The sequence below is a fragment of the Arvicanthis niloticus genome, chromosome 6, assembly GCF_011762505.2.
Source record: "Arvicanthis niloticus isolate mArvNil1 chromosome 6, mArvNil1.pat.X, whole genome shotgun sequence".
Lineage (NCBI taxonomy): Eukaryota > Metazoa > Chordata > Mammalia > Rodentia > Muridae > Arvicanthis > Arvicanthis niloticus.
The window spans coordinates 36,262,037-36,288,392 of NC_047663.1; the positions used below are offsets into that span (position 1 = coordinate 36,262,037).

The 26,356-nt window shown below is 49.7% G+C and overlaps 1 protein-coding gene across 13 annotated transcripts in view; it reads right to left on the reverse strand.

Annotated features, from left to right (window-relative positions):
* Positions 1 to 560: 560 nt before the first annotated feature.
* The window catches only part of Bcas3 (BCAS3 microtubule associated cell migration factor), a 460,608-nt gene continuing 434,812 nt past the window's right edge, over positions 561 to 26,356 (reverse strand). For 4 of the 13 annotated variants that reach the window (XM_034505329.2, XM_034505327.2, XM_076936108.1 and 1 more), the window contains 2 exons: positions 24,724 to 24,891; positions 561 to 1,408 (listed from right to left, as the gene is read on the reverse strand). In XM_034505329.2, the coding sequence (XP_034361220.1) occupies positions 1,260 to 1,408; positions 24,724 to 24,891 (317 nt within the window). In that variant the 3' untranslated portion in view covers positions 561 to 1,259. Of the gene's footprint in view, positions 1,409 to 4,539; positions 4,631 to 12,727; positions 12,794 to 24,723; positions 24,892 to 26,356 lie in introns of all 13 variants that reach the window. The other 9 variants (XM_034505325.2, XM_076936102.1, XM_076936105.1 and 6 more) reach the window with 3 other exon arrangements.

Sequence of the window (26,356 nt, forward strand, 5' to 3'; positions counted from 1 at the left end):
CAGTGGCATGTGCCTCAAATCTCAGCCCCTGAGGGATGCCAGCACAGGAGGTAGCAAGATCAGTCCAGGGTTATACTTGGCTACACAGTGAGTTAGAGGTTAGCCTGACCTACCCGAAACCTGGTCTCAGAAGCAAAACAGAACAACAAAACCCAAGAACTTGGTTTCAGAGGTGTCCCAACTTCCAGAGGATACCCAACCATAGTCAACAGGCTCTCTATCTTCTGGGCATGAGAGAGAGGTTCCCAAGTGCCCTAAGACAGGGAACAGGCAAGGGCAAGCACCCTTCTTTGAGCAACCTACCACATAGCAGGCGCAGGACTTAGAAGGAGGTCCAAGCTTGGCTCCCCCAGAAGCCAGAGGCAAGAATCTTAGAGACTGGACTTCAGTGAAGCCACACCTAAATTCCAGTGGGAAGATTTTCCTTCCCTTTTCCTCCCAAGACAGGCTCCCCTGAGACACTTGTGTATAGTGAAGGTGTGGGTGCTGGGTGCCCGTGGTCAGACCTACAGGACTTTGTTCAGTGTTTGGAGAGGACCCTGACCCCAGCAACTCAGGAATGAACACCAATTGCAGCGAGATTTATTGGACAAGACGTGCACTTTTGACACGGCCTCAGTAACTGCAGTTTCCTTCACTGAACAGTACAGGGCCAGGGTACAAGGGCTTAAATCAGACAAATCTCCCCATGAGCCAACAGGAAAGCAAGGGGCAAGGGGAGGCCTCTTTCCTTCTTCCTTCCCCATCACTCTGGGCCTCAGTTCACTCCTGTTTTTGAAAGAATTGGCAGGGATACCTGGGGGCAGTGAGCATCACAGCCTGAACTGGGCTAGGGCTGATGTCCACTGAAATGCCCGGCTGGACCTTTCAACTCTTCCTCACCCGTGGTTCTAAGGTCTGGCCACTGTTTCAGTCCCCTGTGGGTATTTAGAAAATACAGAAGCGGATCCAATGCAGGACATTATATGCAAAGAGAGAAGGGACGGAGTCTCTGCAGTCTCTTTGGGCCACAGCCCCCACTGACAAGAGTGGGAGAAGTCACGGTGCACTGAAGGTCTCTTCTCGTCCAGTTAGGGATGAACAGCTGTTGTCACTAAGCTTAGGGAAGGTGGGGTTGAGGAGACTGAGAAGAGTGGGACCAGAGGCGTGCGGGGAGGGAGGATGGTGGGGTAAGAGAGATGGGGACACTTCTCCCTTTCCTCTGCCCCTGTTAGTCCCTTAGGGAGCAGGCCAGCCAGCCAGAAGCAGGTGGCTGGTGCCTATGGGAAGCCAGTAGGGAAGAGGCTGAGCGGTTGGCTCTCGTTGGTAGGGAGCGGAGATCGGTAGCCATCGAAGTTTCTTGGGATGCTGCCACTGGTGGAGCCTGAGCTGTTACTCAGAGTCTCGATGCTTCCCTCTCGCTGAAGTTCTGCAAAACAGAGGAGAGGGCCAGGCTTGGTCAGAGTCGGCTGGAGATGGGGGCACACCCTGGACTTGGCCGCTCACCATGAGGCCCCATTGTGGGTCCATTCAGATGCTTTCTTAGGGTGACTCCTCCCCACCTGCTCTCCATATGGGCCAAGTGGCAGCTCAGGTCACAAGGGGGATCAGTCAGGGGAGAAGCCCCCTTGGCTAGCAGACTCTGACCTGGGTGTTTCTTTCACTGTGGGGAAGCCTTCAGGCCAGAAGTATGGTGCCCTGTGTGATGGCACTGCTTCTCGTGGGGTACAGGCTAGCACCTGCTTACACAATCATGCTCTGCCAGCATTCTGCCTCAGTTTCTTAGTGCACTCTATCCAGGATCAGTAGATGGGAAGAAGCCAGGACAAGAGAGGAGACACAGTCACCCGCCTGACCTGTTCTTGCTGCTCTTCCAGCGGACTTCTCTCTGGAGCCCTGTCCCAGCTTAATCTCCACTGTTCCCCTGTTCTAACTCACAAACTCTACCTGCTCACCAGGCTTGAGCATGCACCTTGTAGAAAGTGTATGGCCTTTCTGTATAATGGGATCCTTTGTTTGTGGGAGCCTCTTCCACTGGAGAGAGGGTCTCCTACTTGCCTCAATATTTCCTCTTAGCCCCACCCCACCCCAGCCAACCTTCCTAGAGACTCACAGAATGTATCTGCTGAGTTGACCTATAGAGTAGCAAGGCCTGCTGCCCTGGTCTCTGTGCCTCCACACTGTTATCTTAGATATGGCAGACAGACCTATTTAGCTATGACAACCTTAACTGACTCACCATCTCTTCAACCAAGTGGAGCAGGCAGGGGGCTGGGAATAGGAGTCCCTGCTTGCTGGATTCATTCATTGGTTTTCTAAGGGTGGTCAGTTCCTGTCCCCTTCTTTGCTTTTAGCTGTTGGCTCTAAGATGTGGGCAAGCACATGCATGGGCAGTTTCTGGCGCCTTCTCCAAACTCAGATGTGACCTATGGCTTGGCTTCTTCCTCTGCAGTCTGCCTGTCTGTGTTTTATAGAGTTTTGCTTGCCTACCTCAGGAGTACAGGACCTTAAGAAGTTACTCGAAACATCAAGGTATATCCAGCAATACACTCATCTGGTATGGCTTCAGAGCTCAGTATCCAGCCTGTACCTGCCCCAGGCCCCTGACGCCAAACACATGCAGCACAGCTGGCTTTGGTTAGGGAGTGAGGGTCATGGCCTCCACTCTGCTGGCCATCACCAGCCAGCCACTCGCACCTCTGAAGGCCACACTATAGCCCAAGTTGGGCTGCCCAGCAGCAGCAGCAGTTACAGAGTGGGGCGGGGAAATGGAAGCTGTGCCGGTCACATCTGGGCCTGAGCCCAGGCGAGATGAGTACACAGCATTACCGACTACCAGCAGGTTAGGAGTGTTGTGCGGAGTAGAAGGAGAAGGATTGTAGATACAGGCTGACGGACTGGCTGTGGTGCCTGGTCCCCAAGAGACACTGGCTTCCTGAGGGGGCCTTGGCCCTGGGAAAGCCATGGATAACTCTGTATAGACAGAAAGATGAGGCAAAAGGCTGCTCAGATCTTTTCCTCCAGCTTGGTATCAGGTTCACCTTCATCTGGGAACAGGACCATTGTTCCACTTGAGGGAAAGGGCTAGAGAGCAAAGGGGAGACCCTGAGCATCGGCGAGCAGAATGGGCTTCTCAGGAGAACCTCCAAGAGTCCCTTCTCTCTCCTCCTTTCCCCACAAGCAAGCCCAAGAGTGTCGCAGAGAGACCCAAGGGCCTGAGTGGCTTTCAGAGGCCATGCCCTCCCGCGCAGCCATCCTAGCACTAGGGGGCGCTGACAGCAGGGCCAGAAGGGTAGGAGGCGAGCAGGCAGTAGCAAGAAAAGCAGGGGCCTCTCAGGGATGCAGATGGGATAGATGCAGGCCCAAGGAAGAAAGCCCCATATAAAGGAGCAGGAGAGGCCCCCAGTAAGGGAGAGGGGCTCTTTGGCTGAGTAGAGGGAGAGCCCCAACAGTCCTGATACAAAATGCAACATGTCCACACTGCCACGGAAGCTAAGGAATCTGCAGCCCAGGCCCAAGCTCGGCACCCGGCTATCCCTCTGCGTAGGCCCCAGAAACATCCCCAGCCATCTTGGTGACCACACCACATGAGTCTGAGTGGACACACCCCATCCATCAAGTGGCAGTGCATGGACAGTTGCCAAGGGGTTACAAGATGGAGGCCAGGCATGGCTGAGCTGCCTGGCTCATGCTTTCTCTTTGTTGCTTAGGCCTGGGAGAGACAGAGCTGGACAGGATTGTTCAGTGCCCCCCCCCCCCCATCTCAGGGTACCTAAGATTTTGCTGACTGTCTCCTTTAAACATTGCTCTGGCTAGTCTGAACTGGCCACTGGGTCCCAAGATATCCATATTCTCACTCAAAGCCAGGACACCAGGACCTCATCTTGTTATTCCTCTAAAGACATTACCCATTCCTTATGGTCCCAGGTATAAATACCCTGGTACTACCAAATGGCTGTTCACAGCTGGCAGCCCTGTCTGGCCTCACTGGTGTTGCCTGTTTGAATGAGGAGCTTGCCATGGACAGCTGTAGGCTGCTGGGCCCCAGTATGCCTGCCCCTCTTCCTGAGCTGTCCACGAGTGTCCGCTCGTCTGTGAACCGTGGTGTCCACTGCAGAGGCCCTAGGCTCTCAACTCCTCATTCTGATTCCTTGTTAGACCCCTGGATGCTTCCAAGTCCATTACCCCCTCAGGAAGAGGAGTGTGGTAGGAAATGTGTGCCTCGTCTCTGCTTCTCCAGTCACAATCCTCAGGCCTGAAAAGTACCTTGTGCTGAAAAATGGTTTCTGGGATGAGTGATGTGGTGGAGACATGGGAACTTTCTCCAGCATGGACTAATCAGTGAGAGGCCGGGGCCTCGCTGGTCCTCGGATGGTCTCTTCCGTGCTTTACTACTGACTTCTGTCAAACCCAATCCTTTTGTTCCTCCAAAGACACCAGAGTGAGAGTGTATGGAGTGTGAACATGGAGGAGGGGTGGATGCACACGGAATCCCCACTCGAGTCACCCCCAGCCCTAGAGCAAGCGGCGAGTGGAACTAGTGGAACCGCGCGGCCTTACCTTCCTCCGTCGCGAACGCACGCTTTGTTACTGTTGGGCTGTTCACGCACGCTGGGCTGTTGGCATTGTTTTTTTTTTCCTTTTTTTTTCCCTTTTGAAAAGAAAAGCATTGAGGAATCTTTTTCTTTTTTTTCTTTGAGAGATATGGACAATGATCCAGAAGTACACGGATCTCCACAAGCAGAAGGAGAAGGTGGAGGGAGGTGCAGGGGTGACACACGGGCAAAGGGCGGTCTTGCAGGGACACTCTGCTGTCCAGGACACTGACATGCACGTGAGGCGGCAGGAAACTGACCAATCACGGAGGGGCGAGCCCAGAGGTAGAAGTGTTGTGAATCTTTCCGTATGGGGTAGGGGAAGAGGAAGGAGTCACACAGTAAGCATAAAATGACAGTTTCTAGAAGGGGACACACAGGGACCTATGGCCCATGCAGTGACAGACAGGGCTCCATGCAGGTGGGTTTCTGGGAGAGGAAGGAGGCAGGCTGAGTTTTCGGAGGGAACCCTGGACATTTTAGCATAGTAGCCTGGTTTTAGTTCAACATTGACCCCCCCCCCCCATCCCACCTTCTCTAACTCTCAGCAACTTTACTGCAGTAAGTAGACTCCAGATGAAGCCTAGCAGAACCAGCTAGGGCCAGTCAACTAGGGAGTTTCTCCTAGCAACATGGAGTCTGGCTCATTGGGCAGTTGCTTTAAGAAAGCTTGTTCTCCTATTCCTGGCCTCCCAGCCTTCCCCACAACAAGGCAGCACATAAGGAGGAGCCTCAAGCAAGGACTTGAACTCAGGTTGTGCCCTCATATTCTCTAGGGACTTGGTGACCCTGGGCTCACCCGAGAGAGAACTATTCCTAGGGCAGGCCACTAATACCTACTACTGCCCATGTCCCCACTCCATACTGGTCTTTCTAGAAGACAGACTTGTTACCACAGCTGATCCTCAATGGCACAGGAAGGGATGGGCAGGCCGCAGGGGACAGGAGTGGACAGCAGGTCCAACAATGACAAGGGTGAGGCCTCTCTGCTTTCATGAAATAAATAAGCCTGAAGCAGAGGAGAACTTGTCTGCATGTTCTCCGCAGTCCACACTGTGCCTGTCAAACCCCTAATGAATATGAGGACAAAGAGAGGTGGCTGGCCTCTCAGAAGGTCTCTGGTTACCTGGGAACATCTATGAGGAACAAGAAGGGGAGCCATAGTCAATCTCTGAGGAGATAGGCACAGCTGCCCCTGTTCCTCATCCTATAGCGGGCACAGCCCTTGGCCAGGCATGGGTTGCCATGTCTGGCTCTTGGGAGCTCTGGGTGGGAGCCGATGAGTGAAGGGTGTCGGGGTGACATGCATCAACTACTGCATTAAGCATCATGAGGTCTGGCTCCCCATTCTCTGAGGAGGGAGGGAGACACTGAGGATACCAGGCTTTAGTGAGACCTGGAAGAGCTGTGGATGCCTTAGTGGGAGGAAGGCTTCAGCAGAAGGCCCAAGTGAATTCTTCTTTGGGCTGGGTAGGTTTTAGATCTGTCTAGTCTGAGACCCTCAGAGGGCTCGGGGGCACTGTGGAGATCCCAAGTCTCCAGGATCCAGAACAACCCCCAGGGACCTGCAAAGGTAATGCTGTGTGTGTTTGGAAGAGGGTACCTGGGCCCAGGCTCAGTTCTGGGGCAGCCCTGAGACTTCTGCCACCACTAATACATCACCACCTACTGCCTGCCCTGCCAACCTTACTGTGTGCATGAGTGCCAAGATGCTGCTCATTAAAGGGATTAGCAGAGCATTTTTATTAGGTCCCGGCTGTAGCAGCATACCCTACTCCTAAACTAACCACCGAGCAGCCCAGCAGGCCTGGGATTAGACATGGTGGGAGGAGGAGTCTGCCCCTGCTGAGGCTCTGGCCACTTCCTGTGGTGAAGAGGGGTAAGCCTTCCCTAACTGTCTGACTCAGAATTTCAGCCTGAGAAGACAGGTAGATGGGTGGGCTGGTCTTCCCGGAAGGAGCAAACAGTCTAGGCAGGCTGTGAAGAGCACAGGCTCCTGGCCACCCGCTTCCTGGGCGACTTTGGGCAGGGGCCTTGGGTTCCCGAGCACCAGGGTAACAATGTCTGTTTCATAGCCTGGCTGCAGGAATGAAATTAAATAATGCATGGGGAGCCCATCACAAAGTGGTTGAAGCTTCCAGCCAGCAAATGTGAGTTACTATTATTGTTGCAATCAAATTAGTCACTATGATTATCCCTAGGACTTCAGGGGCCCTCTCCAGCCTCCTCCCTTAGCAGGTGGCCCTGCCACCCAGGCCCCTACCAGCTCTGCCTCCACTGGATCTTGGGCAAAGATTCTTTCTTGTAATCAAGAAATGGCCCAGGGAGGCGGTTAGCAGATACACGCTCACAGTTTTTCATTTCCTTCCTTCCCTCTTTCCAAACACCCTCTCCCAAGATGGAGAATAAATCCCTAACCCTGTTAACATGCATTGATTTTTCTCTCCTCCTGCATCTACCTCCCGGTCCTCCTTGTTTGAGGTGGGCTTGGTGGGAGCTCAGGGCAGTGAATGGATACAGAGAAACCAGCTAAATGCCCTGTCTTGACCAGTGCCTGATATAGGAAAGATTTGTAAAAAAATAAAACAGCTTTCATTTCCTTTCTGCTTGAGGGTTCTTGGGTGGAGAGACAGGTATGTGTTGGGTGGGTGGATGGGGGGTATCCTTTCATTAAGAAGTCAGAGTGACCAGCATTTTCCCTTAAAGAGATAAATAATGAGGAGACCGATGACCACAGGACAGTTTAAAGTTCAGCAAATTGTTTCAGATGGGGTCTGTCCCAAGCAAGCCATTTTGTTAGCAAGAAGCTTGCACACAGGGGCTTGAACTAACTAGGCAAAACAGTACAGAAACGAAGAAGGGGAAAAATGGGTGGAGGGGAGGGGGAAGGAAGAAGGAGGAAAAACCAGAAAGAAACAGACAGACACACAGAGAGAAACAAAGATGGACAGATAGAGGGGTAGATGGAGAGGCCTGAGTGCTTCCTGAGGCTCAGACCTGGGCAACTGGCCCTCATGTCACCTGGGAGGAGCTGGACCTGGCAGACATGGTGAGGGGTTGCTTGTCTTATCCAGGTCAGGGCCTGTAGAAGGCCATTCCCTGAGTGTGACTGAGGAGGTAGAGGCTTGTTCAGTGGGGACATAGATGGTGTTGGCTGAGATCGCCGAGACTGTGATTATCCCCAGAGACAACACTCTGGGCTGGAGCCAGCCTCAGCCCCCAAGACCCTTTCTTAGGAGGTTAATAGTTCAAAGTTAAAGGAAGCAGCCTGGGGATGGGGAGGCAGTGTTCCCTTGCATTTAGCATACCTCTCGGCTCTAAGGCTGCCTGCCTGGCTCCTCTAGACCTGCTCTCAGTGCCCTTGCCAGCCTTCCCTCCCCTCAGGCTTCTAAGCTTGTAAAGACGCCAGTAGTCAAAGGGCTTCCTATCCTGGGGAAGCCTGGAAAAACTGGGGGCTAAAGCTAGTGGAGACAGAGACAGGAGTCACCTTGCTCTCCCAACAAGGTCTTTGGGACCTTGCCAGGCTCGCCTTCTAGAAGCTGCAAGGCTAAGGTTGAAAAGGCTCCACCCATTCAGATCACAGGAATCCTGGTTGGGAGATGAAAAGCAGGGCTAGCTCTGGCCAGCTCTTATCTCTGGGGCTTAACACCTATGTCTGAACCCAGATCCCTGGCTGGCTGACGCCAGTCTTCTGGTGTCTTATACTATACACACAGCCTGGCGCCCTGAGTGCTTTCAGAGTGCAGCCGCCTGGGGCAACAGAAGTCTCCTTCCTGGACAGGTCAGCCCTCCAGACTCCATGAACACACATGCCCTTCTCTCTGCTTAGTTTCTGTCCTGACTCAGATACACAAAGGGACACAGACCGCCACGAGAGAATGAGGCTATTTTTCTAGGGCCTATCCTGTCTGCCCAGCCACAGCAGCTGCTAATGGTGAAGGCAGATCTCAGGTGTTTTCAGCTCAGGGAGCCTTGGCCACAGGGCCATGCATGGTGTCTTAAGAGCCTCAGCTACCACTGATGAGGGACTCAGGACCAGAAGAACTCAGATGCTCCTGCATATGCATTTAGACCTTGAGAGTGGTGGTCAGTACTAGGAAGGGGCCATACTCAGGGAGACAGGTGGAGAGAGCAGCAGAGCTGGGCTTTACCTTAACCCAAACCCCTGGCATAGAGTCCCTGAGAACTTGGTTCTCAACAGCAGGCCAGGGAGGTACCAACACCACTGCTTGGGGCCTGATGCAGACCAGACAACTGATACCCTCTCTGGTGGGCCTATGAGAGAGGGGCCCATGGTGAGAGGAAACATGTACATTGGAAACCAGAAGAAGGAGAATAAAAGCAGGAGTGTGAAGAGGAGGGAGAATCTGGGGAAGGGAGGAGTTCTTAGGAGGAGACCTCCCGAAGACCTGTCCCATGGCCACTTGGTCTCTAGCTTCTCTGCTAGAGCTGACAAAATGTGTCTGTGCATGCACTTGTGCATCCTTGTGTGTGGTGGGGGCAGGGCACTCAAGGTCCAGGCAGAGCTGATTACAGCATGGCCCCACATCTCCTACACAGCCTTTGAAGTGCCAAGGTGCAGCAGCAAGCTGGTGGGTGGGGTCTGGTTGGTCTGGGGGCTGGAGCCTACCCACCCAGGCAGTCAAAGTCTTGAACCATCAAGTATGGGTACTTTCAGTACCCCATTCCCAGGAAACCCACACCATCAGACCCTCCCTAAGTCTTAGATTCCAAGGATAAGACAGAAGGATCAGTAACATGCTTCATCACTCAACACTTGGTGACCCTCCCAGCAACAATCATATTAAAATAATGCTAAATCTCGACTAAGGCAGGATCCATCCACTTACAGGAATCTCTGAAGGGACAGAAAAAGTGGAGTTGACCTGGCTCACACTTCCTCTCTGAGATGTTTGATGACTGGCTAAAACCAAGCTTTGGTTGGCCCTGACTGAGCTCCCTACAGAGAGCCACAAGGAAAAAGAGGGTTATGAGCAGGACATTGTTCTGGCCTTAGTACGTCAGAGAGTGCTCAATAACCTTGGGCAAGTCATTTGCATCTGCAGACTATAAGGAAAGGGTGTGCTCCAGTGATGTCATGGGCTGTGTAAGGTTGTCAGGCAATAGGGTACCAAGGGCCTTCGACAGAGAGTACCCTTTAGATGCCTGGCAACTTCAGTGGACTGAAGGACCCGGAGCAGACACCTCACAGGGGGAGCAGAAATGTTCTTTCTAGCACTAGGTCCTCATGCCATTTGAGGCTGACTCAGAGTTGAGCACCATGGCAGACATCTTTTTGGAGATGGAGGCCAGGCCTGGTGATGTGGCACAACTTCTTCATGCAGGCACTAATGGGGGGCTAGGATGAGTCCTGTGAGCTGGGCATGTGTGTCCCATTCCACACAGTCATAACGAGGTCACGGGGCTGGAAGACCTATCCAAAGCCTCCAGTCGGGGCACTTCGCAAGCTCGTCTCCAGCCTTATGAGATAGCAGAGCCTGCAGACTACAGGAGAGATGCTATTGACCGGTGGGGGCTGGAGCCACATCTGGTTCTCATTCAAATGTCCAAGCATAATTAAATTCTCTACGACGCAGCGGAAGAGTTTGCTAAGATGTGGCTTACCCCTTTTCCATGAGGGCCGAGAAATCACAGCTCTTGTTCCACCAGGAGACTCACCCTCTTTCCTGCCACTGGCCTGCCCTAAACAGAGGTGAAGGCCTACCCCACCCCATCTGTCTGTCTCTATTCTTCCTTCTTTACCTGTCCCCTTTTTTCCTTCCTTCCTTCCTTCCTTCCTTCCTTCCTTCCTTCCTTCCTTCCTTCTTTCCTCCCTCCCTCCCTCCCTCCCTTCTTTCCTTCCCTCTTTTCCTTCCTTTTGGCACAAGCTCCCACTGTGTTAAAAAGGCTGGTCCTGAACCCTGCATTTAAGGGATCTTCCCGCCTTGGTCTCTTGGGTAGCTTGGCCCCTGGTATCTATTTTCTAGAATGGACAGGCTGGGGCCAGCTTTGGTATGTGATTCATATGATCCCCTCCTTCTCCACACCTCAGCTGTCTACCCACCTGAGAAGACTAAACCAGAGACCCGAGACTAAGCAAGTATCCACTAGGGCTGGTGGGTTGGGGAAGGTTACTGTCACCATTCCTCTTGTGAGGCTCTTCCCTGGGCCTGAGGAGGCAGACCCTATAAGTGATGCCCATCTCTGTCCACAGGACAAACTGGGTGTCCTATAAGACTGTGCTAAGGGAATGCTAATGATAGTGACTGAGAGGGACAATTCTGGAGGGGCTGGGACAAGAGACTCTCCCTACCCTGGTACTAGCCATAGAGCCCAGAGCAGGGTGAGTAAGCGACTTCATACACTTCCTGTCCCTCACTCTGTCCCTCAGGACTGCTGCACAGTGGGTGGGTACCGCTTCCCAATCTCTTGCTGCCCTCATGAGGGAGGCATCCATCTGCAGATTAGGCAAAGGGTGATGTCCTGAAAGGAAAGCCTAAGAATGTGGAAGAGCAGGGATAGAAGAATCTGAGGAAGACTGCTCTGCTCCTTTCCACAGCCTCAGGCAACTTCCTTTCCAGACTCCCACTCAGGACCTCCCCACAGCCAAAGAAAAGGCTCTTGGGATGGTGATTTCCCCAGCCCCCCTTCCCACACGAGCATCTTCAGTTTACGGCGTCTTTTTACTCAGGGATTTATGGCTTTCATGGTAATGGGTTCCATTCTATTTCCTCTTGCCGATATTTTGAATCATTATGGTGCAGGCTTTATGAGCGTTTCTTAATAAGTAGAGGTATTTTGTTTCCCCTTTGAAACAAACTGTCCTGTGAGTTAATGACTTGTGGGTGTGGGTACAACCCAGAGACAAGCGGGAGTTGGGGAGAGGATGACATGGTTGGGGTCATGCAGAACCTTCCAGATTTAAAAACAAAGCTGTGCGGAGAGAGGTCCTTTAAAGTCTCACTAAGTACTCACAAGCACCTAGCACCACGCACAGGCACACATGCCACCTTGGACTGGACAGTGCTCACCTAGAGGACAGGTCTACACAAAGAACCTATCAATCTCAGTGGTTTTGTGAGAGTCAATTTAACTTTTTGGTGGCATTTAGGTTAGGGTCATGTGTTTGCTAGCCTTTTCATTGATGAATAAAGTTTTAAGGAAACGGACCCAATTCCCTGTCCAGCGTTCCTATGCTAAGTCTGACAAAAGATATGTATCAGGATGAAGCCTCTGTGGTCTCTGTTCCAGTCTCAAGCTGCACTGTAGAGCCTGTGAGCCTGTGCCATGGTGAGCAGGGGAGTGGGGAGGAGGGTCTCACTTAACTGCGGTGGTGCCACCCTTCCCTGACTGCAGCCCGCCCAGGCGGTGCTGATATAGCTGGCTCTCTTTGCCTTTGTGCTGGTCTCACAGACAGGCTGCTGGTGCCGGGCCCTATTCATTATTCAATTCAGCTGGCTCGGACGGCCTTTCCATTTGCTCCTCCAGGAGGGATAACAAATCTAGAAATGCAGTTCCACTTTGGTGTATTAAGATATTGATTTGCCTGTCCAGCAGAAGTGCATTTGTTCTGCCAGCCCTCCCGTGGGTAGGAAGGGGTTAACCAAATGTTTATCACAAGGCTGGCTTCAGAGTTGAAAGTAATGTGATCAGTAATGAATTTTGTGTTACATTAGGTTGTATAAATGGACAGACAAGCGCAGACAACAAGTGGCCAGGAGTCGGGGCTAATCTAATGATGTAAAAATAGAGACAGCACCAATTATACTAGGGGCCAGCTCCAGGCTCCTGCAGGGACTGCAAATGAATAGGTACAAATCAAATTACTCACTAATAGACGCACTACAAGAGGGGCAGTCAATGGTAAATGCATTAGAGCCCAGTGACCTCTCTGCTCTGCACAGCAGAGTCCCAAAATTTGACTTGCATCTTCAGAGTGGGGGGCAGGGAGTGGTACTCTCAAAGAAACTCTTGTTGGGTGAAAGATGGCCACCACTCCCAGTCCCAGTCCCCTGCAGAAGAGACTTCCTGTCCTAGCTGACTTCCGGTGCTTTCTGAAGCCTGAGCTCTGGGGGAGGGAGACACCCATGTGAGGGAAATGAACAGCAGTGGGACCGAGCCTTCTGTGTAGGCAAAGACAGGAAGTTACATACCCAAACACTTCACAGCCATGTGTCTCTCGGGGATGCTGTTTTTGACTGCTACGTCAAGGGCTGTGTCTGCATTGGAAATAAAACAGTTCTTTAAAGAGCATCATACAGTGGACCTTCTAAGAGTCCAACAAGACCTGAGATCAAACTGAGTAGATATCAAATCTGGTTTGACCACTGATATTTGTTATCAAAGGGGAGGGGAGAATTGTGGGGTGTGTTCCAAGGTCCAGCACATCTAGATTTTTCATTAGCCAAAGCCAGCAATCTCCATCTCTTCCTTCTTCCTCCCCAATCTCCATGGACTGAGTTCCTCTATTCTTGCCTGCTTTTGGGGTTGGGGGAGGAGGGAAGAATGAGGATGTAGGCTCAGGTTTTGGGTAGCTCCTTGGATTTTCTTTCATAGTTCTATGGATTTTAGACCCCAGGCCTGATGTCCAAAGCTGTTTGACAGTGTGCTGGGCTGCTCTGGAAAGGCTTGTGGAGACATGCTCAGAGCTAGTCTGATATTCCTGAAGTCAGTTCTTAGTGCTTGTGGATGAATAAACAAAGAGGCTCTAAGTTTTCTAAGGACTGGTCCAAGCTCCATGGAGGTGTGGTCCCAGAGGCTTGGTTCACACTGCCCCAGCCACCCTAAGGCCAACACCACACAGTCATACACAAAGTGGAGATGACATGCTGGTCCTGGCCAGAGGGGCCTGGAGACACAGGGAAGGCACCAACATAATAGGCACGGGGCAGGTGAGGGTACAAAGTGGAAACAGTCGTCCTGGATGGATGAAGCAATTGGAAGGCCAGTCTCCCCAAACTTGATTAAATACAGAGGGGTGAACTGCAAGCTACTTAGCTACAATAACAAGACATACGTGGGATGGGGAAGGGGACAGCTGTGAGAACTGCTGGAGGACTCAGCCAGCAGACTTAAAATTGTCTCAGGCAGTGAGGCCTGCAGGTTCCTGGGACTATAGGTAGTACAGGAAGAGCAAGCAGCAACAAAACCAGTCAAGGCTGGAGACCATCTCACCCTTGCTACGGGCAATCCAGACTGTCTCCTAGTTAATGTAACCAAGGGCCATCTCTGACCTTCCTTTTCTGTGGGTGTACCTGCTTTCTAGCCCATGGCCCTCTGAGAAGGTGGGGCAGAGGAGAAGTTGGGCACCTAAACCTTATGGTGGTGTTCTACTTTGCTGGAACCTTACACCTTACACTAGGGCTGGTGATTAAAGGTGAAATCTGGCAGAGGAGGAGGTACCAAGAAGAATCCTCCCTTGGGTTAACCATTTACCCACTGTAATCGTCCAGGGAAGGCCCCTGGCAACTGTCCTATAGCCCTCCACCCTCTGCCCAAGTCCGCACATGCTCCAATCACTTTACTTGGGGCAGCATGTGGAAAGGGTATGCCAAAGAGTCACCAAAGAGGCCACACTGGCACTTCCTCTTTGTGAACAAGAATCAGCATGCTAAGCCATGGGCAAGTAGAACATGTGTGGAGAAAAATGTATGAGCCCCGGACTTCTACTGTGGTTCCTTCTTTGGATGCAGCTCCAGAGGGGGCAGAGGAGAGAGACAGAGAAAGCAACCTAGCTGGAGTTACATCTAAGACTTGGCCTGGAACTAAGAAGCTTGTCTTTTAAGCATGATAATTATTCCCATGGCTCTGGCTGCCTTTCATTTACCTCTCAGAGGCCACAAAAACCCAATCAGTCATTCAACAAACATTAACTGAGGCTCAGCTTGGAGTTCATTCCAGGGCTGGATGCTAGGCAAGGAATACTTGTGGTTAAAGGTAACAAAGAGGAATCAGGTTGGGTCCACGGAATTGGGTCAAGATGCACTCTCGGCTATGGATGACCCACGGAGCTGAGCCTTCCCTAAATGGCATGACAAGGATGTTAGCCATGGCTTGCAATGGAAAAGTCAGTAAGATCCTTGCCTAAGGCCAAACATCCTAAATGCAGCTGGTTCAGGGACGAGCATGTGGGCAAGGAAGTTGGGTATAGAAGGACACTATGAATTTGGTCTAAAGAAATGACTGTGCTGAGGGGTGGTCTACTTCAGGGTGGCCCAGCGTGCTGGCAGGGCTGGGAAGCTGGAGTCACATGCTTACAAGAGGAGGTGGTGGGATCTGAAGTGAGATGGGTCAGTGGGTCAGGCAGGAGTAGAAGGCAGGAAAGGCCATAGACATTAAAAAACAAAACAAAACAAACCAACCAACCAAACAAACAAAACATGGCAAAAGCCTGGGTTGGGCTATGAAGGCAGCTGGCATTTTCTAAATAGGGAAGTGACCTTGGTCTCCCTGAGGATGGGGTCCCCTTCCTCTATGGGAGTCCCTGTTTTGAATAAAAAGTGGGTCACATTCTGAGACTGGCAAGATGGTCAGAACTTGACATTCCTATTTGAGAAATAATGTTCTCTTTGGTGATGTTGGAGATTGAACTCAGAGTGCTGCGCCCTGTAGCCCAGCACTCTGTAGTGAGCTCCGTCCCTAGACCCTGTAGCCCTGTCTTAATTCCTCTTAAAAAGTTATTTCAAGTATTTCGTCTCTTGCTTTGGAAGCTGAAGGGAAGAATACGTCACAACCAGGCAGAACGTGCTGAGAGGACACTGCACAACAAGGAGAGTCTCCAGCACAGGAGTCCTTACATTCAAACCCCTGTTCAGAGTGAGGGTGATACAGGCCACTGTGTGCAGTGTCCAGGGGTAAGCACATCAAGAGGGGATTGCCTGTTTCACTCCTAGTAAGAGAGGAGAAGGAATGACCAGGGGCCGCATGCTTTCCTCCATTTCTTGAATCCAAATCTGGTCAGAAGAGAAACCGTGAGTTTCCCAGCAGTAGCAATTGGTACTGGGAGCTGAAGGGGCTGGCTCTCAAGACTTGGTCTTTGTTCCTGCTGGAAAATAGCTGGGGACAGGCACTAGCTGGGACACTGAGCTGGGGACAGTAGCTGGGATACTGAGCTGGGGACAGTAGCTAGGACACTGAGCTGGGGAAAGGTGCTAGTTAGGACACTGAGCTGGGGCACTGATAGCAACATCCATGTTCATCCTTGGGGCTGCAGCTCTCCACAACCCCACAGTTGTGCTCCCCCACTGTATAGGGCTGTTGATGGCCTGCTGGGGGACAGGGCTCTATATGGCAGCCCTGCCCTCTGGAAGCTATTTTCTTCTCTTACCCTTAGCAAAGAAGGCATCTGTGGCTGCAAAGTACACTGTTTCATTATTACATTTTGGACATGTGGGTTTCCAGCCAGCTGTTTTGGGAGGTGGGTCCTAGCTACAAGAAGTGGTTCATTCTGCTTTTCTGTCCGACAGGAGGTAAAGGAGCTTCTCTACCATCCACTCTGGCCACAAAGATGTTCTGAGAGCAGCTGTGGACTGACCCCTCTGAAATCATGAGCCAAAATAAACCTTTGTCTTTAAGTTGTTCTCCTGAATCTCTCAGAGCAATCGGAAAATTAATACAGCAGATGATTAAGTCTATGAATCACCAGTTCTGAAGTCACCTGGATTCCTGTCACCTGGGCATGTCTGTCAGGGCGTTTCTAGCGAGGTTTAATTGAGCAGGGATCCTTCCCATATAGTCTGGGGTTCCGGAATGAATAGAAAGGAGGAAAGGAGACAAGTGTCAGCATTTCATCCCTCTCTCTGCTTCCTGACTGGATGTAACATGACCAGCTGCCTAATGCTCCTGTCACCTTTCCACTACGATGAATGCGCCTCCTTCTTAAACCATGAGCCCAAATAAATCCTTCTCACCATTAGCTGCTTCTGCCAGGTATTCTGTCACATCAGTGAGAAGAGTGACTAATACATACTGTGTTCTAGAGAGACCATGCACGCCCTGTGGCTAGGGAGAGAAGCCAGAGAGGAAAAGACCAAGGCTCAGTGCCATCACCTCTCCTGGGGCTTTTGTCAATTCCAAGAAAGGAATTGTGGCTAACCTATTCTCGCCTACTCTGGTAAGAGATATGACAGATGCTTAGAGAGCTAGCTTGCCTACTGCAACCACAGAGAGGGTGTGTGGGGCCACCAAAGAGGCCACTGAGAGAAGACACTAAAATCTATTTCCTTCCTTCCTTCCCTCCCCCCTTCCTTTCTCTCTCTCTCTTACTCTCTTTCCCTCCCTCCCTTCTTCCCGCTCTTCCTCCTTCCTTCCTTCCTTCTTTTCTTTCATGCTATAGAAGGAAAAACCCTGGGTCCATACAGATAAAGCAGAGAAGAAGGACCAGATACTTGGCTAAATTACTTTGATGATAATGGCATTTTCCAAGGAAACTGTTACTGAGGGAAACCAGGCAATAGTGGGCACTGAGACCAGAGATGCTCAGAGTCCTTGGTAAGAGAGCAAGGCCCAGCCTAGAGAATGGTGGGTTAGATAGATCACACTCTTCCATCTGGAGAAGGAAGATAAGGAGAATTAAGAGATAGAGAAAGTAAGAAAAGACTGGAGATGGGGCCACATGTGCTGCTACATTGGGTGTCAGGGGAGGAGAGATACTGTCATTCTCAAGAGACCAGCAAGAAGCCTGGAAAGATGGCTCAGTAGGTGAAGGCACCTGTCAACAAGTCTAACGATCTGAATTCAATTTCCATGATCCACGTGGTGGAAGGAGAGAACTGGCTTCTTCAAGTTGTCCACTACTTCTACATGCACCTCACTCATAAATTTAAAAACAAAAATAAGGTAATTTAAAATATTTTTAATGAAGAGGGTAAAGATGGAAACCTTTTCCTTGGTACTTTGGAGATAACCATTGAAACTCAGAAGGGCTAAAAAGGAGGAGGAGACAGGAAGATTATATGGGGCAATCAGAGCAGCTTGGTGATCGTGCATGGCAGATAGTGCATATCACCTATGGTGCAAGGAGCCACCTTAGCCTTGTACAGGCGGTATCATGAGCCTGCTCAGGATCAGAATAGGTTGGCTAACCTGGGACTGGAGAAGGGCCCAATTTTCACTAACATCTCAGTGTTGTCTCTTTCTTTTTTTACATGTTTCTGTGTGGGTGACATGCATGTATACATGTTTGTGTTTATACATGTGTTTGCAAATGCTCATGGAGGCCAAGACTGATATCAGGAGTCTTCCCTAAATCACTGTCTGTCTATTCTTTGAGGCAGGGTCTCTCAATATGGCTAGTCTGGCTAGCAGCCCACTTCAGGGTTCCTTGCCTATGCTCTTTCCCAGTGCGGGAACTGTGGTTACGCCATCATGGCCATCTGGTATTTACACAGGCTCTGGGGATCTACACTTTGTCTTTATGTTTGCATGTACAAACACTTTGTCCACTGAGACTTCTCCCCAGTCCCAGCACTGGTTGTCCCTGCCTCAGTCTACCACAAGGTAAGCATTCTCATTCCCTGTCATGATGCTCTGCTTCACCACGGTCTAGAAACAACAGATCCACAAGATCATGCACCACGGCAACTTCTGAACTTTGAGTCCCAATATCTGTTTCTTCTTTTAAAAATGACAAGGGGGAGAGAGAGAGAGAGAGAGAGAGAGAGAGAGAGAGAGAGAGAGAGAGAGACGAACGAGAACCACAGCATTGAAAAAAGAAACATGAGGGGCCCACAGCATACTGCTAGCTCCTACATGACTGGCAAGGAAAGAGTTCTCCAGGATATAACCATTCTCCTGAGTTGTAACTTGTGGCCAGAAAAAAGTGTTGGATCTCCAGGAACTTGGATTTACAGATGGTTATGAGTCACCATGTGGGTGTTGTAGGTCCTATACAAGAACAGCGAGTGCTGTTAACCACTGAGCCATCTCTTCATCCCTCTACCCTTACAAGCATGACAAGGTCTCATGTAGTCCAGATGGGCTTTGAACTCACTATATAGCAGAGAACAACCTTAAACTTTTGATCTTCCTGCCTGTACCTTCTGGGATGTACAGAGATGCACACCAACAATTTTCTATAAATTCGACACCTTCTGATTGTCTACAAAGTCCAGTATGAGTAGCCAGATTTTATGAAGAACACTGATGACCCAATTATCTGCTTTGAATATGGGTTAAAGCAACAAGTCGGGTCACTTGAAGGCTCAGCAAATGAATTCACTATCTGGGTATTTGTAATTGCAACGACCTGTGTGGTACCTTGTGATGTGATGGGATTGTCTCCTATCAGAAAAATAAGAAGATATCTCTAGTCATCAGCAAGGGGACAAGCAGGAGGTCCATGGCCTACTGGGACTGACAATCTTCATGGCAGCATTGGGCGGCAACACACAGAGGTACTAGAATTAGTGTAGACATTTAACCATCTCCTCACAAAAGCTCCCATTTATTTTTATTTACTAGTTAAAAATACACTTTTTGTATGTATGGGTGTTTTGCCTGCATGTGTACCTATCTGTGCAGTGTGTGTGTGTGTGTGTGTGTGTGTGTGTGTGTGTGTGTGTGTGTGTGTGTGTGTGTGTGTGTGTGTGGTGGCTGCAAAGATGAGAAGAGGGTGTCAGATCTTCTGGGACTGGAGTCACAGACACTGATACATAAGCTACATGCTGGGAACTGAACCTGGGTTCTCTGGAGGAACATCCAGTACTCTGAACCACTGAGCCATCTCTCCAGCCTCAGCCACCTTGAGACTTTACTTTCTACAGCCCTACAATGAAGGTCAGCAGTGAAGCATGTGCTCTCCACGTGCACACAGAGCTTATTAAAATCATCTTTTCCAAAGCATGGGAAATCACAGACATTTGTTAATGAACTGACTGAAACTTCCTGTAACCATCGAAAAACTATGTGATGTTCAAAATATGCTTCTCATGTTAAGAAGGGGGAGGGGTGAGCACAGTCCTTTCACAATAAATAAAAGTTAACTGAAAATAGTCTTTCAGGCTTGAATGCTGGGTCACTGACATATGGATAGGGAACTCGGAGGATCTAGCAGAATTAACTACAGCCTTGGTTTTCAAGTAGCAAATCTTAATTCAGTGAATTATCAGAAATGAAAGCAGTGTAAAGCAGTACGCACAGCGAGCATATCTGGGGCACTGTTCTGTTAAAGCCTGAGTGTTCAGCAAACTGGGTCAGGGGTGACACGCATTTACAGAACGTGACGGGTGGAGATTATGCATTTCTGGCTAGAGTTAAGGCGATGGTGGATGGAACAAGATGAGCCGCTTCTTGACTGAAAATTTAGTAGGGACTGGAAAGGAGACAAGGCTGTCAAGAGGCAAAGACAGTCCTTCTTGGACTCCAGAGCTGCGTGTGGGTCTATAATACTTGAACTGTGGTCTGTGTACGAGGCTTGGGCTTTTGATGTCAGGTGTTGGAGAAGGCAAGAAAGAATGAGAGTTTGAACTAGTGATCAGAAGAGTTAAAGTTTAAAATGGACTCTACATGTATCCAGGTGTTTATTTAAATTCCCCCTTTAGTAGGGAGTATTAAATTATATATTTACCTAGACAAAAAGCAATTGTGATAAGTCCATATTTTGTTTATTTAAAAAGTGCTGTTTTTGAAGTAAAGGCAATATTGAAAGGAATGTCTGCTAAGCAGGAATTAGTTTAGTTATTTTGGGGGAGATGGTTGAGAGGGGAGGGGGCTCAGGGAGACAACATTCCAGACAGAAGGAAAAGAATATGCAGAGAGCCTTACATGTGTTCAGTGCCCCAGCCTAACTAGCTCAGAGGCAGTGGGGCTAGGTCTGGAGAGAGGCCCACCTAGTCAGGATGGCTTTGTACACACAGAGAAGAGTGAGCCTCGAGAAGGCACAGCTCTCAGAAGTATGGATTTACCAGCAAATGACTGGAGAGACTGTTCTGGAAGTCAGGTGAGAGGCTGGCTTGGAGCCACAGAAGCAGAGACTGCCATGTGCTGAAGTGGAAGGAAAGGGCCTTTAGAAGCACTCTGAAAGATGGAGGGGAAAGCCAGAAAGGGATAAAGGACAGCCAGAGGTAGCAGAAGAGCTATGAGCTGGAGAGCCAGCCCTAGGAGGGCTCTCAGGCTCAGATACAGCCCCCAGATGTCCAGTGATGACTCCAGGGAGGACAATGGTGGGTCAGAGAATGCCCCTCTTTGGCAAGAGGGATATTTAGGATCTGGGTGGTAGGAAGCTGTCAAAATTCTCAAATGATAACCATTCTCTGACAGTGTGACTGGAAGAGAGTGGGGCAGCTGGGGTGGTGGTGGTTGGGTTGACACAGTGTCACTGCAGAAGAAAAGTGGCTGATGTCAAGGTGGAGACTGAGCAGAACGATAGGAAGGGGAGCTGCTGGGAGGGGTGTGTCTCTGCAAGAAGGGAAAGGCCAGAAACCCCATTAACAAAGAAGGGGCTGTGTGGAGCTCAGTCAGTATCTATGTGGATATAGACATCAGTAAGTTGGTATACAGGTGGGTGTGGACCCTCACTAGTAAGCAACTGGCACTTAGGTAGATGTGGACCTCAGGAAACAGTGGGCAGACAGGTGCTGTATCTGCAACAAGCAGGATTCTGTTCCAGGCACTGGTGCCTGTGGCAGACAGGTGCCAACTGAGAATGGAAGAGAGGACACTAGGAACTGCATAGCTCAGTGCAGTGGCAGGGAACCAAATAAGAGCAGGGCTAGATGGCCCTCAAGCTACCACGTTACGGAAAGGATGATGCAGAGGTAACAGGTAAGATGGGCACTGGGCGATCAGCAAGAAAGCAATTTGGTCAATTGCATTACAAAGACTCGCAAATCACCTGTGGAAGCTAGTCAGCTCGACTGGCCAGCAGCCACCACAGAGGGCTGAACGGACATCTGCATTTCATGTTCACCTCATTTTAAACAGATCTTCTTGAATGTTAATATATGCAGGTTAAGATGCAGATGCTGGGCTGGAGGTGTAGTTTAGTGGTAAAGTGTTTGCCTAGTGTGTGTGAGGCTCTGGGTTCAACCCCCAGCACTGGAAGGAAAAATGACAGGCGTTGATGCTGATGAACCACGGCAGGATTCTGTGTTTCTCCTTTTCCCTCTTTGGCTCTGAGGATCAAACCCAAGGACTTGTACAGGTTACACCCTCAGCCAACTTTGTAAACCCCAACAGCTCCTAGCCAAGAATGGTGTTGCAGAGCACTTTAGAAAAGGATTTGAATTAAAAAAGGACATTCCCATTATGTACAGCATGATGTTTTGTAACACAAAGACATTAGAGCTAATTAACACACATTACCTTACATACTTACCTTGGTTTTTAGTGGTGAGGACATATTTGCCTTGCCATCTTCAAGAATCTGGCATGTTATTATTCTCAATGGCTAACACATGGTGCAACAGACCTCAAATGCACTTGTCCTAGCTAACCAAAACTTGAATTCTTAGCCAACAGCTCCCCACCTCCCAGCATAGGACAGCAGGGCTTCCCTTTCCTTCTGTGAGAGCTCATTTGTCCTATGGCTCTTGGGAAGGCCCTGGAGCCAGCGACTGCTGACTGTTACGCTTTCAGGCACCCAGTGATCTGTCTGACATGCTGATAGCTTTTAATAAACAATGATAATAGGAGTTTTCACACTAATGATATCTAAAAGTCAGGGCACTGTCTGTGTGAGGGAGGGCTGGTTGTTAAGCAGTTTATACACCCAGTGCAGGCCAACCCACCCCTGACAGTGTTAACATGATACAAAGGCCACTGTGTGAGGGGTCTGGAGAGCAAGCTCTGAGATGGCCTCAGTCACAAGCTGATAAGGAGTAAATTTAGTCACATGACATACATCAACATGAAGGTACCTCGGAAGGCACTGGAGGCCAGACTTATCTAGTGCCAGACTACCAACAGAGGCAAGCACTCAGTGCTGCCCTATCTGTGCGCTGGTGAGTCACCAAGAGAAGCAGAGCTGGAGTGCAAGGAGAAGATCAGAGGCGTGATGGGCAGAGGGACTCGCTGGAAATTCTCATCTTTGGACACTGCACTATCCTGCCTTTGTTGTATCAGTTACACACGTTAGCAAAAAAAGGGGGGTGGGTAGTGCATGTCATCCACAGAGAAGCAAAAAAAAAAAAAAAAAAAAAAAGTTTTTATCTGACTTGCTTACTGACCTAAAAAATGGAGGCAAGTTAAAACCAAACCAAACCAACAACCAAACATTCATCTAATATGGCCAGGGAAACCAATGGAATCCCTCTGGTGACCATGTAAGGAAGACAATGGGAAGATATCTGAGAAAATAAGACGGCAGGGAAATTTTTTTTTGACCTGCCTTTTAAATTTCCTCTTTCTTTCTTTCTTTCTTTCTTTCTTTTTTTTTTTTTTTTTTAAAAATTCTTTTTAATTTCACATCCTGGTTATTAAGATCACAAACTCCTGAGTCCCTCAGCTGTCTGACAGATGAATCAGGTTACTCTCTGAGAAGCTGAAACGCCTGTGACTAAATTTACCTGCTGGACTGCCCACATGTGCTGCTGAGGTGTCCACGAGACTTTGAAGAAGGTGGTGGCAGATGGGGTCATTCCAGGAGCTTCCAGCCCCTGGAAGAGGGAGGCTCCTGGGGGTGAGCTCAGGGACATGGACTCTAGTTCTTGGGAACCATGGTTGACCAGAAGTACTGACATAACAATATTGTTACTGGGTTAGCTCCCAGGGTGGTATCTGGGAAGGGGATGAGCTGCCATCTCTGGGTATAGAGGGAGAACAGAGGCCCTGGAATAAGCATGATATGCATTTGGGGTGTGAGGGTGCAGGTGGTCTATCCATGTCTGTGTGTGATGGAGGGGGTACAGTTTGCTGTAGCCTTGGAGGTCCATATCTCCTTTCCCTGCAGGGAAGATGCCATTTAGAGTAGTCCAGGCCTCTGAGATAGCTGTCACCGAGGGCCTGGTAAGTACTCCTGTCTCTAGCTTAACCCCTCCTGTCCATCCACTGCGCTCTGCAGGAGCTGATGACTATCTAGGCAGGAGCCACTAAGCTATAGAGATGCTACCCTCTGTCCTCTTAGTAAAGGAACAGAAGAACTAGACCAGAGATATGTGTGTGTGTGTGTTTGTAGGCTCACTGTTGAACCCCAGAACCCACAGAACAGCAGGACAGATTAACAATGTCAAGCATGTCATACCCAGCCACCCAGGGATTCTAAGTTTCTCTTTACTAGGACCCCTCTTCTACAGTAGAGTGGGGCCTGGATGGGACAGGTCACAGTGGAGATAATGCTCTAAGAGGACTCAGGGGAGAGAGAGAGAAGGAAGACCTGAAATCAGGGAACAAGGGTCTATTTAACCCATCTACTCCAACAAATTGGGACACGGCCTGTTGGGTGGGTGTGAATGCAGGGATGGAGCAAGCATTAGTAACTGTGTGTGTGTGTGTGTGTGTGTGTGTGTGTGTGTGCGTGCGCGCGCGCGCATTCACTTATGTGGGGTAGGGCTCATTTCTAGTCAAAGGATGTCTTATGATTAGCATATGGATGCAGGAAGCCACTTTGGACTTACTGGACTCTCAGGTACTAGTCCCAGGTTAAAGGGATATAAAAGAAAAGTTGCCTGTGTGTGGGGGTGTGTGCTTGAGCTTGGGGGATGCTTGAGCTTGGTGGATGTACTTGAGCTTGGGGGCTATACTTAAGCTTGGGGGGTGCTTGAGCTTGGGGGGTGGTGCTTGAGCTTGGGGTGTGTACTTGAGCTTGTTCTGCCTGCTTGCTGGCAGGTCCTGGTCTGTGGAGACTGGAGCATGAAGGAAAGGTATGCTGCTTCCTATGTCTTCTTTCCCTTGGAGATGGTTTTGGGAATGACTAACAAGTACAATTGTCTGTCTATCTGTCTCTCATGTGGTATTAGGGATCATGCATGCCGTGCACAGACTCCAGTGTAGAGCTACAGCCCCAAGTCTACAATTAAATTTTTGGAGGTATCTTTGTATGCTGCTCTAGGTAGGAAGATGGCTCTGCTGAGACTTCCCAGTACCAGAGGTTTCTATTAACAGCTAGCACTCAGAGTGCCTAGCCATGAAAACATGGTTCAAAACCAACAGATGCCCTCTCCCCTCAGCTCAACGTCACAACCAAGTCAGGCTACAAGTCTGTTGACGCCTTTACCTGTTCCAGATCCCACAACGTCTCGGCTTGGTGACTCAGCCATGGCATCTGCAAGCCGTTCCCGGATGCCCTCCTCTGTGTGCTCCACGGAGGATATTTGCCGAAGCCCAAAGCCCTCAGGCCAGCTCCCACACACCTCCAGCATGGTCATGCTCCGGTCAAAGGTACCTGTGATACATGCGGGGACAGACGATGTTGAGTCTGTACCTTCAGAGGGCAGGCTGTTCTCTGTCTACCCACCCTTGTGGCCTGTCATGTTCAGAGCCACTTTAGTCTTTCCACCAGAAAACTGAGGGGTGGGCTTCCCAGGACCAGGAATGTGTAGGTGGAGTCTAGGAGCCTGTGCCACTGGATCAGAGAGTACACAAGTAGGGCTGACTGCTACATCCATGAGGCATGTGGAGTTAAAAACAGTCTCTGAGGAGTGATGGGGTTCAGAGACTGAGAGTGAAGGCAGGGGAAAGGAACCCCTTCCTAGGTTCAACCCAAACAACCCTGCTTTCCCCTGACATGATCACTCTCCACTTACAACTTTGAATGGTTACAGGTGAGAGATTTAGCTCAGCTCAAGGAATGCTTCTCTAGCATGCATGATGTCATACAGTCTTTTCCACCAAATTCAGATACAGAGACCTGGTGGCACATGCCTGTAAATCCCAACACCTGGGAGGCTGAGGCCAGAGGGTCAGAAGTCCAAGGTCATCTTTAGCTATACAGTGAGTTTTAGGCCAGATTATGATATTCTATGATACTTTAGACACTATATAAAATTAAAAAAAAAATGCCTGGGAAGATGGCTCAGTGGCTAAAACCCTTGAACTCAAGTATGAGTACGCAAGTTTGGATCTCTAGAACTTCAGTAGAGCTGGGTGCAGTAGTGCAAGCATCTCTAATCCCAGGGTTCCTATGGTGAGATCAGAGGCAGAGACAGGAGAGTTCCTAGAAGCTTGTGGACTGGTTAACTTGGTGCACACTGAGCAACAAAGCAAACAAAAACAAAAAAAACCACTGAGCTTGATACTATATATCAAGCACAGTGGAAGGTGAAGACTGTCAAGATTAAAGTGTATACACACACACACACACCCACTATCATCACTGCCAAGATCAATAATGAAGGAGATGTTTGCACAGCCTAACTTAAAAGCAAAAACCTCCCTAAGCCACTGTCCTTTATAACCTATACCCAGACTCATTTACAGGTGAAGCTGAGAGAGGCCAAGGGCTTAGAATAAACAGCTGTGACAGACCTGGTGCCAGGACTCAGATGTGCTGATGCCTAGGTCTGGAGCTCGTTCTGCCTCACTGCAGATTGGCTCCTAGCCGTCAGGGACAAAGGCATATCCGGGGTACCGTTTCAGGGATGTGAGTGATACAGGCAGGTGATAGCATCTTCAACAAGGATCCTTCCTTAATCCAAACCTGGTTCCCAAGTTCCAGAAAGTACACAGCGTTCCGCTGGATGCCAAGATTAGATGTTACGTGCAAGATCACTTCAAAGACTGAATTGAAGTGATTTGACTTTATTCTACGGCAAGTTCACTGAGAAAGCTTATTTCATCCAGTCTCTCTTGGAAAAAGATTATGGTCATGGTCTGCTGCTTTAAGCACATACCATTTCCCCAGCGATTAG